Genomic DNA, 13,971 nt, shown 5'->3' with positions numbered 1-13,971 from the left:
GGACACGAGGCAAGTGTAGACTTCGGGGAGGCAGTGCGGAGTCACCCCAGAGCTTCGGGGAAAAGGTGGTGAACACGGGCCAGACAAGGTAGGAGTGGCTTCACGGAGAAGACTGAATTTAAAGCGCACACGAGCAGATGCGTAGGGCTTGAGTGGACGGAACACGTAAGCTCTGTGCGGGGATGGGGGTTAGCTGAAAGCCCCTCTGGCCGAAGTTCAGAGTGGAGGGAGAGGAACTAGAGGGCGTTTGCCGAATATTTTGTTGGTGGTGGTTTGGCCCGAGCACGTAGAAGATACAGGATGGGCGCACTGCAGGTGAGGCCAGAATCCAACTGTCAGTTTGTTGGTCGGGGTTAGATGTGTCCGGTCTCTGCTGGGTGGTTGTTAAGGTTTGGAACGTGAAGAAATGGAGCCAGAGCATCAAGGAGCTTGGAGGCTTGCACACGCTCCGCCGGCACCTTGCTGCATGACCTTGTTTCTATAAAATAGAGGAAGAGGGAAGAGAACAGAGTTAGCGGAGGGGGGCGGTCTGAGCTCCCTCCTCTATGAAATGAGCATAGTATTTCCTTTCTAATTGGCCCTTACAGTTTACTGCATCATTAACTAATAGGATTGTCACGATTTTGAAAAGAAGGGCATGAGAAAATTTGTTGGCTGGTCAATCAGTGCTTTTCTGGGGAAAAAAAATAATGATATTTTATTAAAGTATGGTGTTTCGCTATCTGTGTTTGCTTTGTTTTATTCCATTTTATTTGCTTTGTTCCTCGGGAAAAAGAGAAATTCCCAAAGGGAAGAACAATTTCCTTTCTTCTAGAAAGAATATTGCAGGAGCATAATTGAAACCTCTTGAGCCGTGGTTTTTCAGGTTGTCCAAGAACGCTCGGGTATTGCATGGAAAATGTGATGTGGATGTGCACTTTCTTGGTGAGAGAGTCCGTAGCCGGCCTTCAGTTCTTCAAAGAGTCTACGAGGCAGAAGAAATGGAGCACTGGGTATTATATGAAAACAATGAATCGTGGATCACTACATCAAAAACTAATGACGTATTGTATGGTGACTAACATAACATAAAAAAAAAAAAAAAAAAAGACATTACGAGCCACCAGTATAAAGCCGGGATTACCGATCTCTGAGGAGGTGCATACCTCCAGGAAGTGGGGGGTTCGCTTTGGAACTGGAGCAGGACCAGTGCCTCGCTGTCCTCACCCCAATCCCGGCCCTGCTTTAAAGTTTAGCTTTCCCACTGCCCCGGGCTGTGACCCGTGGGAGGGGTAGGGTCATGAGGAAGATACAGGCTGGCTTCTCGGCTCCACCCCACTCCTGGCTACGGGCTCTGGGCATCACTTCCCTGTTTTGTAAAAAAAAAAAAAAGGACAACAGCCCAGCTGCTTCATGAGCTTATAGTGTGAAAGAACTGAAACAGCCTGTGGAAAGTTCCTAGTCCGGTGACTGACTGTACATGCTAGACTGGTGATAAATGTGAGCGATTCCTATTAGGTATAGAGAGGATCTAGGATGCTTATTTAGTGAAGATAAAAATCATTCCTTTAGTTGGCTGGCTAGTAATGAACTCGTGAGCTGCCCCCAAGGGCACGTGTTGTTACTTAGACACGTGTGGACTTAGGTGCAGCACAGGCTGCAGGGGTGGACGCTGCCGCGAGCAAGTCTCCTTTCCGGTCTCAAACGCAGTAAAACAAGAACAAATCACAACATAACACAAAAGCGCTCACGAAGCCCAGCAGGATGGTCTGCAGCTGGAATCTATGTGCCATTTTACGGACGGATTGCTTTGCGCTCCCAGAATAGCAACAGGCGAAGGAGGGAACGGATACAGAGTTCTGGGCTGTCCTTGTGCTAAACATTCTTTTAAAAGAAAACAAAATCTCCTATTTGTTAATGTTAAAATAAAAATGGGAAAACCCTGATACGACTTTCAGGGGGTAAGGGGAAGCACTCCAAATGCCTGAGTTCCAAAGGGATGCATTTGAAGATGACACATAGTTGATCTTATCCTCAGCCGTAAATTTCCAGGAAGAGAAAGGAAAAATCAAATAAAAAAATGTCAAATTTTATGTCAATGAAGTAAAACGAAGGAAAAAAAATAATCGAACAGTCATACATATAAAGAGTCCTTCCGTGAAAATGCCCAGTGTTTACCATGTGAAAGCATTTCACTTGGCAGGAGGCCTGAAAACAGGCTCATGTTCTAAAAATAGCACCCGCCGTGTGCCATGCTGGGACCGGGTGGCCACCAGCTCAGGGCTCCGCAGGACAAGGGTGGGACCAGGCGTCTTTCTCGTGGCTGTGAATCAGGACTCTTGAATTCTGTGCTGGGCACCCAGGTGCCTCTCAAAGGCTGTGCACATCTTCCCAGACCAAGGAGCCCCACTAAGCAGCCACAGTCCCCATACGTATCCCTGTGTTCCTAGAGTTTCAACTAATACCGACAAGAGAAAGAAAATTTTGCCTAGCCCAGTGGTTCTCAACCAGGGGCAGTTTTGCCCACAGGGGACACATGGCAATGGCCCTTGCCTGCCTTTCCTGCAGAACCCTCTGCCACACGGTGCCTGGATGTATTTTACGTGTTTTTGTTTTTGCATAGGGTGTTCTTCCCACTGTCAAATCATCCCTTGCCTCAGCTCCTCTGCTTTTCAGCCTAACAAACACTGTTCTTCCTTCATGGTTTTGTGCAAATGTTGCCACATCTTTGAAGTGTCCCTGGGGCCTCCAGAGTTGATAGCTTCATACTTTGTACTCACTCCTTAGAATTGGTATGTTTATTTACCCCCTAGAAAGTGAATTCTTTAAAATAAGGACTGTACTATGGTCATTGTTGGAAAAATTTTAAATAATTCAAATCCACGAAAATGGTGTAGCCTGTGGTAGGCCCTGAATGGGTGATTTAATATAGGGATGATGGATTGATAGATTTAGGGATAGATGTAGGGCTGGCTGGCTGGCTTGGATGGATGGACGAGTGGTTGGTTGGATGGATGAATGGATGGATGGATGGACATCAGTATTTTTGTTGTTGTTATTTTTATTTATTTATTTATTTATTTATTTATTTATTTTTTGACATCAGTATTTTTTAAAAGCAGACAGGGTAGACATTTTATATAGTACCAGTTCCACAATGAATAACTTACAGATGTAAAATTGTACTTAATATGCTATCGAAATGACCGCTAAGCTATGAGAGTCAATCCAAGATATGAAGCAAAAGGAAAACGACAGTGCTCCTCACAGATTCTGCCAGAGGTGATATTGTCCTTGCAGGGGAAAAAAAAAAAAAAAAAGGAAAAAGGTCCCTTTGATTATTGATCCACCCAGCAGTTTGAAAAGCAGAAATAACCCCAATCCTTGTGTTGTCTGCTCCTACAGGTCACTGGGAACAAAATGACCTCTCTAAACTTGGCCACCATATTTGGACCCAACCTGCTGCACAAGCAGAAATCGTCAGACAAAGAATTCTCCGTCCAGAGCTCAGCCCGGGCTGAGGAAAGCACGGCCATCATTGCTGTGGTGCAGAAAATGATTGAAAATTATGAAGCCTTGTTCATGGTAAGTGGCTCTTCTTAGGCAGGACACCTCAGTAAGCTGCCTCGTGATGCTCTCGGGCTGCATGCGGAAGCTCACACACACCATCTCTGGCCCGCGGTGCCCGTCATTGCCCGAATTTATTGCAAGCCAGGCAGTTTCAATAGAACTAGAAATGTCCAGAGCTCTGATGTGACTGGAAGTTTGTGATCCCATGTTTAAACAAACATATCCCACTTGTAAATTGCATTTTGTTGTCCCCTAAACCACGGTCACATTTTGGAGTCCTTTCATTGTTCAGATAGTGCGGTCCTTGCTCAAAATATTGCTGGCACCCTTCTTTGGGGAGTTATATGTGGCCCTCCTGAATTCATGCAATTCATAACCATCCCCATCAATGGCACCTCCTCCAAGGTCAATCTTGACGTCTTACCTCTTCCATGAAGCTGAAGCTTCACCTCTCTCTCCCATGTCCTTCTCATGTCACTTCTCTGTCCCTTTAACCCCATCACTGTTCTTATTGATGTTTATCTTACTCAACATTGTGTTACGGTCATTTATGACTATTTCCCTTAGTAGTTTATAAATGCATCTGAAACACGGGCTGTGCCCTTGTTATCTTCTCCCTATATCCTCTGTACGCTTTTGGAAGGCCCTCCATCTGGCAGGCACTCAATAAATATTTTTTTTTTATTTGTATTGAATTGCCAGTTCCTGTTTTCTTTCAAAAAACTGCACTGCTTGCTCCAACTTCCCTTGAAACATTAGAACAGATGCCAAGTCTCTTCTATTTCTGTTCACCGCTCATATTGCATGTCAGAATTTACAGGAACTTTCTCCATGTTTCCTCTCCCATTTCTCCTGTCAATTTGCAAATGCTCACCACAAATCTCACCCTGTTCCACTAGAGCCTTGTGTGGTTCTTCCCCCAAGCGTGTTAGTTCCCTCTTCCACATCTCCTTAGTATTTTGTCTACATTTATCAAGTGCCTTGCATCAGATTTCTTTCCACGCTTGTCTCTCACCGACGATATTTTTGTAAATTTGAGAGCCATTGCTTTAGACTCTTTGCCCTCTGCGTCTTGCCTGTGTGATCGTGCTCAAGTAATTCAGCACTCAACAAGCATCGATTTCGGCTTCCGTGAAAAGGGAAGGTTAAAAGTACGCCCTATTTCCCAGGGTGGTTCCCAGAATCATGAGCTATGTGCAAGCGTTCTGCAGGCTGTAAAAGTCTATGTAAATGTTAATTAATAATCTTGTTAGTTGAGCAGCATGAGCTGGCCCAAATCTCAGTACTTCGGCACACCAGACATAAATATCTTGTTGATGTAAAGTGTAATCAGATGTTTGTCAGACAGCTTTGCAGCTAACGATTTAGAGACTTGAGCTCCTTGCGTCTTGAGATCTGCAATCCCCCAGGATTTTATGGGCCAAACCTAGAAGGACCATCCATCACGCCCGCTCAAATTGCATTGCACAAGCCATGCTTAACTACCAGGGAAGCTGGGAAACGGATTCCTGCTGGATGCCCAGGAAGAAGAGAAAATGGATTTACACACAGTGAACAGTTCACTGGGGTAGAACGGTGTCTTGCTCCTCCTTGAGTCTCTGAAGCGCTATCCCTGTTTGCAAACAAGGAGCTCTCAAAAAATGTGGAATTAGTCATTGTCACACTTCAGCCAAAACCCTCATAATTAATTACATATTAGGATGAATCAAGTAACTGAACTTTTCAACATTTTCTTCAAGTTTTAAGTCACATGTCATCTTGCCAAGCAGTCTTAGCATGACTTCATGCTCTCTGGATTTTTTTTTTTTTTTTAACAAAATAATACCTCTCACAAATCTTAATTCCGTTCTCTAAATTCTGTATTCTAAGCAAAGTTCTTTAGATGAAACCACAAACCATCAGGCATTTCTTTTCCACTCGGATACTAACACAGCCCTTCCTGGCCACCATTTCCTGCCGCCCGGACTACAGAAAACAGCAGAAGAATGTCAGTCCTTCGGTTCCACCTTTCCCAGCATTTTCCAGACACGCTTTTCGCTTGCTCTTCTCGGGAGACATTGATGTCCAGGGTCTCTGGAGTAGAAGTTCATATTTGTGCTCGCCGGTTGTGGTCTTTACTTCTCAGTGAGACCTTTCCTGGCCACCTTGTCTAAAATACAGCACCCCCCCCACCCCCACGTGCACACACCGTCGCTTCCTGTTCCCTCTCGCTGCCTTTTCTCCGTGGCACTCATCACTACGAATACAAGGTTTTACTAAGTTCTCCAGTTTGTTGTGTGTTTCCCCACTGGAGCGCAGACTCCACGACAGGATGAACTTGTGTCCGTTTCCATCTACTTTCTTTACTGCATTCCTCCTGTGCCTGGCACGTGGCAGAAACACAAGAAACACTGGTTGAATTAATGAATGACTTGGTGGTAGTTCTGGAACATATGATTTCTGTATTGTTAATCTTTACTCGTTATACATATGAACAGGTTTAGACGTGGAGGAATTAAGGATACCTTTCCAGAGTAAGTTAAAATTAATATGAGCATTCTTGATTTCCTTAGACAGACGATGGGAATTATGTGTTGAGGAATAAAAAGGGAGGAGAGGTGAGACGAAGATCCCCAGCCGAGGTCAGTAAAAAGCAAACTGGCTCTGGATTCAGAAAGCTTTGCTCTAGTCCTTTCTTTGCTCCACATCAGCTTTGTGACCTCACCTTCTGAGATGTCTACTTCTTTAGTTATCAGAGGACGAGGTTAGAATGAATAAAAACCAAGATCCCTCCTAGTTCTAAAATCTACACGCTCCTGTGCCCTGGCCCTGACTTGACTTCTTTTATTTCTATAAAGCACAAAAGAAAATGAACCTCGTCACTGGCAGGTCCTCTTGGCATATTTGGCATTTCAGGACCTCGTTGATTATCCTAAGCTGCTGACTGGTTGGCAAAGCTGGTCTGCGTGGGTGGACAAAAATTCGGTCATGTATGTCGCTGTTTCGTTTTGTTTCTTAAAGAAGCTTTCAGAATGAGCACAATAATTCCAAACAAGGACGGCCGAAGCCCGATGGTAAAAGATTGTTAGCCATTGTGCTGTTTCAGGCTTTTGGAGGGGTTGATGAGCTCAGAAAGGGAGGCCTTGCTCCCCATTGGCATTAGAAAGGAAGACTTGTTGGGAAAGGTGGCAGAACGGATGGAAGGGTCATACAAACCCACAGAGGCCTGATGACCACCCAACGTTTGTTCTGAGGGTTAATAATGTCCTTCATGTCCTGATGTTGAGACCGCCTCTCCCATGGGGGAGAGGCATCTGCGTTAGTGAGAGAGGGCTGAAAAGAACCTGGCTTTGTCCCACCATGCAGGCGAGGGACCTACATTCAGAGGCTGGCGCAGGCTTCGAGAGGCTGGCTAGGACAGGCTTTCACACCGGTTGTTTGCTTTTCAGCCACTGGGTGGGAAATTCTTGAGCTGGAGAGAGGTCCTGGTAACAGCCATCGTGATCCCGCTCTCAAAAACCGAGGCAGCAGATTGTGCCAGTCGCTCTCAAACTGGAGCGTGCCCCAGAGTGGCGAGGACAGTTGCCAAACATTCTGATTCCCGGGCCGCGCTCCAGAAAATCAGTTGGAGTAGCGCTGGGATGGGGCCTGGGAATCCGCACTTGCTAATGAATGCCTCCTGGGCATTCTGGTCCTTTCCGAACCACACCCTGGGAAACCACATCTTGGGAAACCCCCAAGGTGCAGGAAAGACCAGGAGCTTTGGAACGAGCTACCAGAATTCACATCCTTACTCGGCCATGCATTCGCTACGTGATCCTGGGCCCATGCTCAACTTCACTGAGCCTTTCGGTTTCCTGTTGTACAAAAATGATATGAGGTTACCTCCCTTATAGGATCATTTTGAGAATTAGAAATGACATTTTAAGATACCTGGGACAAGAACCGACATATACTGGGCACACAAAAAAGAAAAGATCGATCCTGTTACTATGGGAAATGGATAAGATGCCGCCCTATCCCAGCACTTTCAAAGGTGTCCCTTGTGTGGGGAAGCGCACCGGACCCACTCTGCAGAACAGTGTGAGCTGCACCCACACATCCACACTCCTCCCTTACCTGGCTCTTCTTTTTTCCATAGCACCTCTCACCTTTGAACTCACTGTGTAATATGCTTATCTATGATGCTTATTGAAACCTAATAGAATGCAAACTTTCCGAAGACAGGGATTTTCATTTGGCTTACAGTTCACTGACATCCCGAAAAGCAAACGGGTGCCCAGTAATGATTTGCTGAAATGCATTTGTGTTTGTGTTTGGTTCAGTGCCCATACCCCTTCGACTCCCTCACCTTTAACAGTATCTCTGCTAGCAACAGTTGAAAAACTGGGTAACATAAAATGGTATGCTCTGGGAACGCTGCAAATAAAAGAGAAGGCTCGTGCCTATCTAGAAACGCTCACTGGTATCATTGTAAGGTAGAAAGCATTCCCCCACGAAATCGTTAGCGTGCACATTGTTCCAAAAGCTGTTGCTTCCATCACTGATCTGGCAGTCCCATCCAGGAAGACTCATTGTTACTCCTGGAATTAATAAGAGCTTCAGAGCAGAGTGGAGAAAACTTGTCAGGTCATTCTGAGGGCTGATACTAAATGATTCCTACCAGGGCTCCTTTTTTGGAGAGAGGGAAAGAAGAGAAGGCACCACCCTTCCAGGCTGATGAACAGTCCGGGGTGCAGTGGAGACGTGGGAACGCCGGCGCGCTCCCAGCCCGCCAGTTCGTCAGCCTGAGCTGGGGACCAGCACCGCGCACATGGGAATTTTCAACTGAGAACCACTGGGAGCAAGGGTCAGTGGCCGACGTGAGGATTCCAAGCTTTGCTTCGTGTTCCCTTCATTCCCTGATGCAAATTGCAGTTTCTTAAAACGGCTTTTGCATGCCAAATCAAAAGCAGTCAAGTCATGATCCAGGTCATCAAACAAGGAAGAGCCCTTACCAACACAGCCAAATAATTATATATGATGTCCATTTCCTTTTTTTTATACAAGCACTGTTTTCTAAAGAACCACTGTTTATGTGCCAGGGGTTGGGCTGGTCATTATGTACATCATCAGCTAATCTAAATTTCACCACCATTTCGTGAGGAGTAAGCCAAGATAGTTCGCCCAAGTGATGCAGCAACTAAGTGAATTATTTCTACAGCATGATGCCTCCCTGCCCGAAAGACAAGGTGCTTTAATGTGGTGTCTCCGATATGGAGTCCGTTCGCGGGGGAGAGAGAGAGACTATGTTAGCCAGTTTGGACATGGGGAGCTAAGGAGACGCTTAACAGCATTCATCCCTCTGGACTAATCATAGCACCGACCCGCTTGATGTTCAGGCTAGCAGGTGGCAGCGAGAGCCGGTGGGTGTTCCTGCTGGAGCCTGCTCACCTTGTCCCTGCCCGCAACGACGGAACACATGTACCGCTGGTGACACAGGCGGAGAGGGGCAGAAGCAAGGACTGCTCAGTTTTCTTCATCTTCCTTCCTTGTGTCTTCCCCCAACCACAGCTCCGCGAGTCCTGGGCTCCTTGGCTGTATCTGTTCACACACGTGTCCCAGTTGCCAAACACACTGCCTGGCATGTGTCAGGCCCTTGAGAAAAATGTGTTGAACCTCATGCATCCTGACCCTCCAGATACACCCAGAGCCCCTTCCCATGACATGAAGCCATCCTCTGCAACAGTCGCACAAAAGGTTCTAGGCTGGGCCTGCCCATGTTTGAGCTTTTGCTCCCATAAACAGCCCGAGTGCTTAGTCATTTCTTTCAGTGTGTGTGTTAAGGTACAAAAATGTCATCATGACTTCCAGTGATACTTGCTTTTGCTGGAAAGTGGTAGAGTTTGCAATGCCAAAGCATCCTTCTTGGTCCAGTGCAAAGGGATGGATTGGTATGGAACACTCGGAGTAATTCAGGTTTGTTATAGTGACTTAGTAAGTGGAGAAAACTTGAGCCATTTTCCCCTCTCTGTGGTTTATAGAAGAAACTACATCATTAAGTGTTATACCCTAGGCAACCATTCAAGGTTTCATTTTTAATTTGATAGGGTGGATTTTCATTGTGACAGTTTTATTCCTTTGTATGTGCAGTGTTTACATTTTTTCTCTGAAGCAGGAGAGTCCAAAGTTCTTTTGATTTTTGAAATAGCATTCTGCTTTGAAGGAACACATGAAAATCTAAGGAGTTGAGTCTCCAGATAAACACAACCATAAATGGTACCCTTGGAAAATATCTAAACTTACTAAATAGTTGACTAAAACCCAATAGAGATTTTGATGTGAAACAATAAATTGTAAGTGAAAAAGCCGTTGGGGCTGGGTTTTGTTTCTTCACTCCGATGTGCAGAATTGGTTGATTTTTTTTAAAGTAGTCTATTTTTCACAGTCCTCCTTAGTTTCCATTTTGCTATATACAGAATCCCAGAAGAAAAAAGATAAAATGTGTTTGGTTATGGAGTCATACTTTTCATTTTTCCTTTTTTTTTTTTTTTTTTTTAACGTAATCTCTATGCCCAATATGGGGCTCAAACTCATGACCCTGAGATCAAGAGTTGCATGCTCCACTGACTGAGCCAGCCAGGCTCCCCTCATTTTTCATTTTTTAAAAAAATATTTTATTTATTTATTTGAGAGAGAGAGAATGCACACACAAGTTGGGGTGAGGGAGCAGAGGGGGAGGGAAATGGAGGGAGAGGTCGGGAAAAGAATCTCAAGCCGACTCCGCACTGAGCTCGGAGCCCCATGCGGGGCTTGATCTCACGACCCTGAGATCATGACCGGAGCCAAAACCAAGAGGAGCTTAACCCACCGAGCCACCCAGGCGCCCCTCATTTTTCATTTTTATATTAACGGGAACAGTAGTTTATGAACATGTGAGAACATTTCTGATGATCCTCACTTGGGAAAGGAAATTTATTTTCCAACTCTAAAAATTAATAGCAAGGAGATTTTGCTAGAGCATGACACTGGTCCTAATTTAAAGCAGAGAGAAGCATCTATGCAAAGGTAACAGAACCAGTGTACATGCACCATGAAGACCAGTAATTCTGGGTTCTTTTTTATTATTATTTGTCGCCATTCTGACAACATTTTTTGAGCATCCATTGGGTAGGAAACGCCACCTAGCTTGTGTTCTGGAAGAGTACGGTATTGACCTGCGAGAGTAAGCAGGTGAAGGGTCATGGATGTGCAGGTAGGAGCTTCAGGAGAGAAAAGAGGAAGAAGAAGAGGCATAATTGAGAAAGCATTTGACTGCTAGGAGAAGAAAACTCAACTGCCAGCGGCTGCAAGCTGCAGGATTGTGACGTCACAGAAGCAGCCTAAGGGGCGGGGCTTAGTGGCTCACCTGCACTTCCGCTGTCTCTGCTCTGCCATCTTCAGCTACAAGACCCTGCAGTTATTTCCAGCATCTCTTGCGGCCATCAGCACATCCAGTGATGAAGAGAGATGTTTCCAGAGCCCCGCATGGGGTACCACGGCCAGGATTGGCACACGTGAGCCAGCCCTCGCTGCAAAAGAGGCTAGCTGACAGAGAGCTACAACGTTAGGAGCCTGTATCACTTCTAGGCAGACAAGTCAGATCGTCCTTGCCTTTGGGCAATTTACCTTCTACCGATGTGACCAACCGAAGACTTGAGGTCTGGAGGAAGAGAAGGAACCAGAAGGGAGAAGCTACATGGAGTTGGCCTCCAGACCGTTGCAGCTGAGGGCCCAACAGATCACAAACTTCAAATCTAGAAATTCAGGCAGAGGTCAGGGGCAGAGACATATCAAGAGGAAATCCCACAACTTAGTCACCCACCCAAAGTGTTAAGCAAAGGAGAAGAGAGTGGTGCTTCTCTGCGGGCACACAGGATAAGAGGCAGAGATGGATGTCTGTTAGTCAAGAAAAAAGTCACAGAACAAAGATTGGCCATCTCCATGTTATCTGCTTTTATTTGGTTCTTTTAAGTGTTTAATTTATTATTTTGTCTATTTCTAACAAAATCTATTATTCTGAACCTCTTTGCAATCGGGAAGGTACTTTCAAATCTGTTGGTCCTTTTGATCCTCATCACGCTTCCATAAAGGTAAATGGGACAGATAGGATATGCCTGGATTTTCAGATGCAGGAGCAGAATCCTAAAGAAGATGGTTGATGTATCCAAGTTTACATTACTTAATTATAAGCAGCAAAGCTGATAAAAACTGGACCTTGGGGGCTATCGACTCTTACTCCGAAATTCTTTTGACAGTATCCTGATTTCCTACAAAGGAGCATATATAGGAATGATCTGTGTGGATATTTCTGACTTACCGTAAGCTCCTGTTTCCTCTTGACTTGTGTTTCTCTGTTAAGTATCTAACTTCACAGAAAATGAATGCTCATCCAATTGAACTGAGCCAGTAATTTGAAATTTTTATTAAGTAATAGGAAATGAAACATGCAAATAGGGACAAATATTGGAGGGATTATTGGGAAAACAGCACTGGAGGCTGTTACACAAATATTACAAGTCAGTTCTAGGCATAATTTCAAATTCTCTACCCTAATTTTCCCACTGGCCTCAATTTTCTGTACCATTCCTTTAACAACAAACAAACGTGGTTTTATCATGAATTTTTAAAGCTGCTTTAAGTCATTTTGTAACAAGATGGGATATAAATAAACTTATTAAAATAATGGATTATGTACACTAGAGTCAGTCTTAGCTAATAGGAAAATATTACCTACCCTTCCTGCAATACAGGGATCCACATTTTGAAACTAGCTTTTTACTTATTTGTAAAGAGTGTCTCCGAGCCAAAATGGTATCATGGGTCTTTTAAAAAGAAACTATAGATAGATTTATAGCACTGACCCTTTCTATTTGCATTTGTTACCAAGTAAAAGTCATGTACGCTACGTAAAATAAACCTCAATGATTACAATTGGTTGGGAACCAAGCCGAGTTGAAAGAGTAAAAACTCTGAATTATGGAATAATTTAACAGAACATTATGGAAAGTTATGTTTTAAATAATGATACTTCCTGTAACCTATTTTAATAGTGTACCCAAGTTAATAATTTATCATTAGACACACTGTATACTCTCAAAAGAATTAATATTGTGATGCTTGCAGTACTCCAAAGGGTATACATGAGGGTTGTTTATTCTTCAGTGGGAATGGATTGGCGCTTGGAGCAAAATTTTTTATTACGTGTCTTAAGCATAGAAAATTTTAAATTAAACTAACTGGATGAAAAACAAATATTTTTCCTCATTTGCTCACGGAAGTTTCTTTTAAAAAGTGTTCGGGATATACATTTTTGGCTTATATTATTTTTTGCTTTCTGTTCATTTTTCAAAAAACGAGTTCTCTCCTCATTTTTACCCTTCAGACATTACTTTTTTTTGACAAATTGATATAATAGTGTGTATTTGTTGGGTCGTGTTGCTTGAAAAAGTTGCAGTGAAAATTATCAGTCTTTTTATTTGTTTAATTTATTCAATAAAGTAAGAGAATCGAACCCCTCAGCCTGGGCCTAAAAGCCCTGCCCCTTCTCTTCTCCTTCCGTTCTCATTCCCAGGCCACTGGGTTTGGGCACCGAGCTTTAAATGCCATCTATATGCGTCTCCCGCATTTCTCTGTCCAGCCCAAGCCCCTCTCCTGAACCCCAGAGCCTTATTCCCAGTTGCCAACTAGATCTTTCATGTGGATGTCCCACAGGCCTCCCCCTTTGCCCCCCTTACCCTAGCGAAGCCACCCTTCTAGCCGTGACCCCCAGCCTCCTCCTCCTGCAGCTTCTCCACACCGGTCAGTGTCAGGGGCAACCCCGTGCTTCCGGGTGCCTGCCTCTCGGCTCCAAACGTTGAAGGCGTCTCTCTTCTTCTCCTTCTCCTTCCCTCTTTCTCTCCGCAGCCAGCAAATTAGCTAATGCTATCATCTCTATCCTCACTGTCTCCAGGGTCCACAGATTCCTCATCGGCTCACCATCCTGGTTCAGCCCTCCGCCGTCTCTCTTCTGGATGTAGCAGTAGCCCCCCTCTGCACTCCCTGCGTCACCCCCTTGCCTCCCTGCGGTCTGCTGTAAATGCAGCAGCCAGCAATGACAATTCACGGTAGTCCTCCGCTCAAAACCCCCAGTGGCTCCCCAGCCACCTAGATAGAGAGCAGATGTCCTTATCATGACCCGTAAGACTCCACAACATCTGGCCGTGGCTACCTGACCCACTTCCTACTGCTCCCCTTCTTCCTTATTCCTGCCAGCCTCGCTGGCCTCCTCTCTGCTCCTGACTCACGATCTTGCTCATTTTTTCTTCCTTCTGCTTGGAATGATTTTCTCCAATTCCTTCCTCAACTTCAGTTCTCTGTTCAGATGGCAGTTTCTCTGTGACCTGCCATCCTACTTAAATGGCACTTCCCCGCCCCGCCCCCTCC

The 13,971-nt window shown here is 44.9% G+C and overlaps 1 protein-coding gene across 5 annotated transcripts in view; it reads left to right on the top strand.

Annotated features, from left to right (window-relative positions):
- The window catches only part of ARHGAP6 (Rho GTPase activating protein 6), a 474,790-nt gene that overhangs the window by 439,996 nt on the left and 20,823 nt on the right, over positions 1-13,971 (top strand). For all 5 annotated transcript variants that reach the window (XM_035029696.1, XM_035029699.1, XM_035029701.1 and 2 more), the window contains exon 9: positions 3,385-3,564. In XM_035029696.1, coding sequence (XP_034885587.1) covers positions 3,385-3,564 — 180 coding nt within the window. The remainder of the gene's footprint in view (positions 1-3,384; positions 3,565-13,971) is intronic.

This window comes from Mirounga leonina, unplaced genomic scaffold (assembly GCF_011800145.1).
Source record: "Mirounga leonina isolate KUSES-001 unplaced genomic scaffold, KU_Mleo_1.0 Mir_268, whole genome shotgun sequence".
Taxonomy (NCBI): domain Eukaryota; kingdom Metazoa; phylum Chordata; class Mammalia; order Carnivora; family Phocidae; genus Mirounga; species Mirounga leonina.
This window is presented reverse-complemented; position numbering and strand designations above follow the sequence as displayed.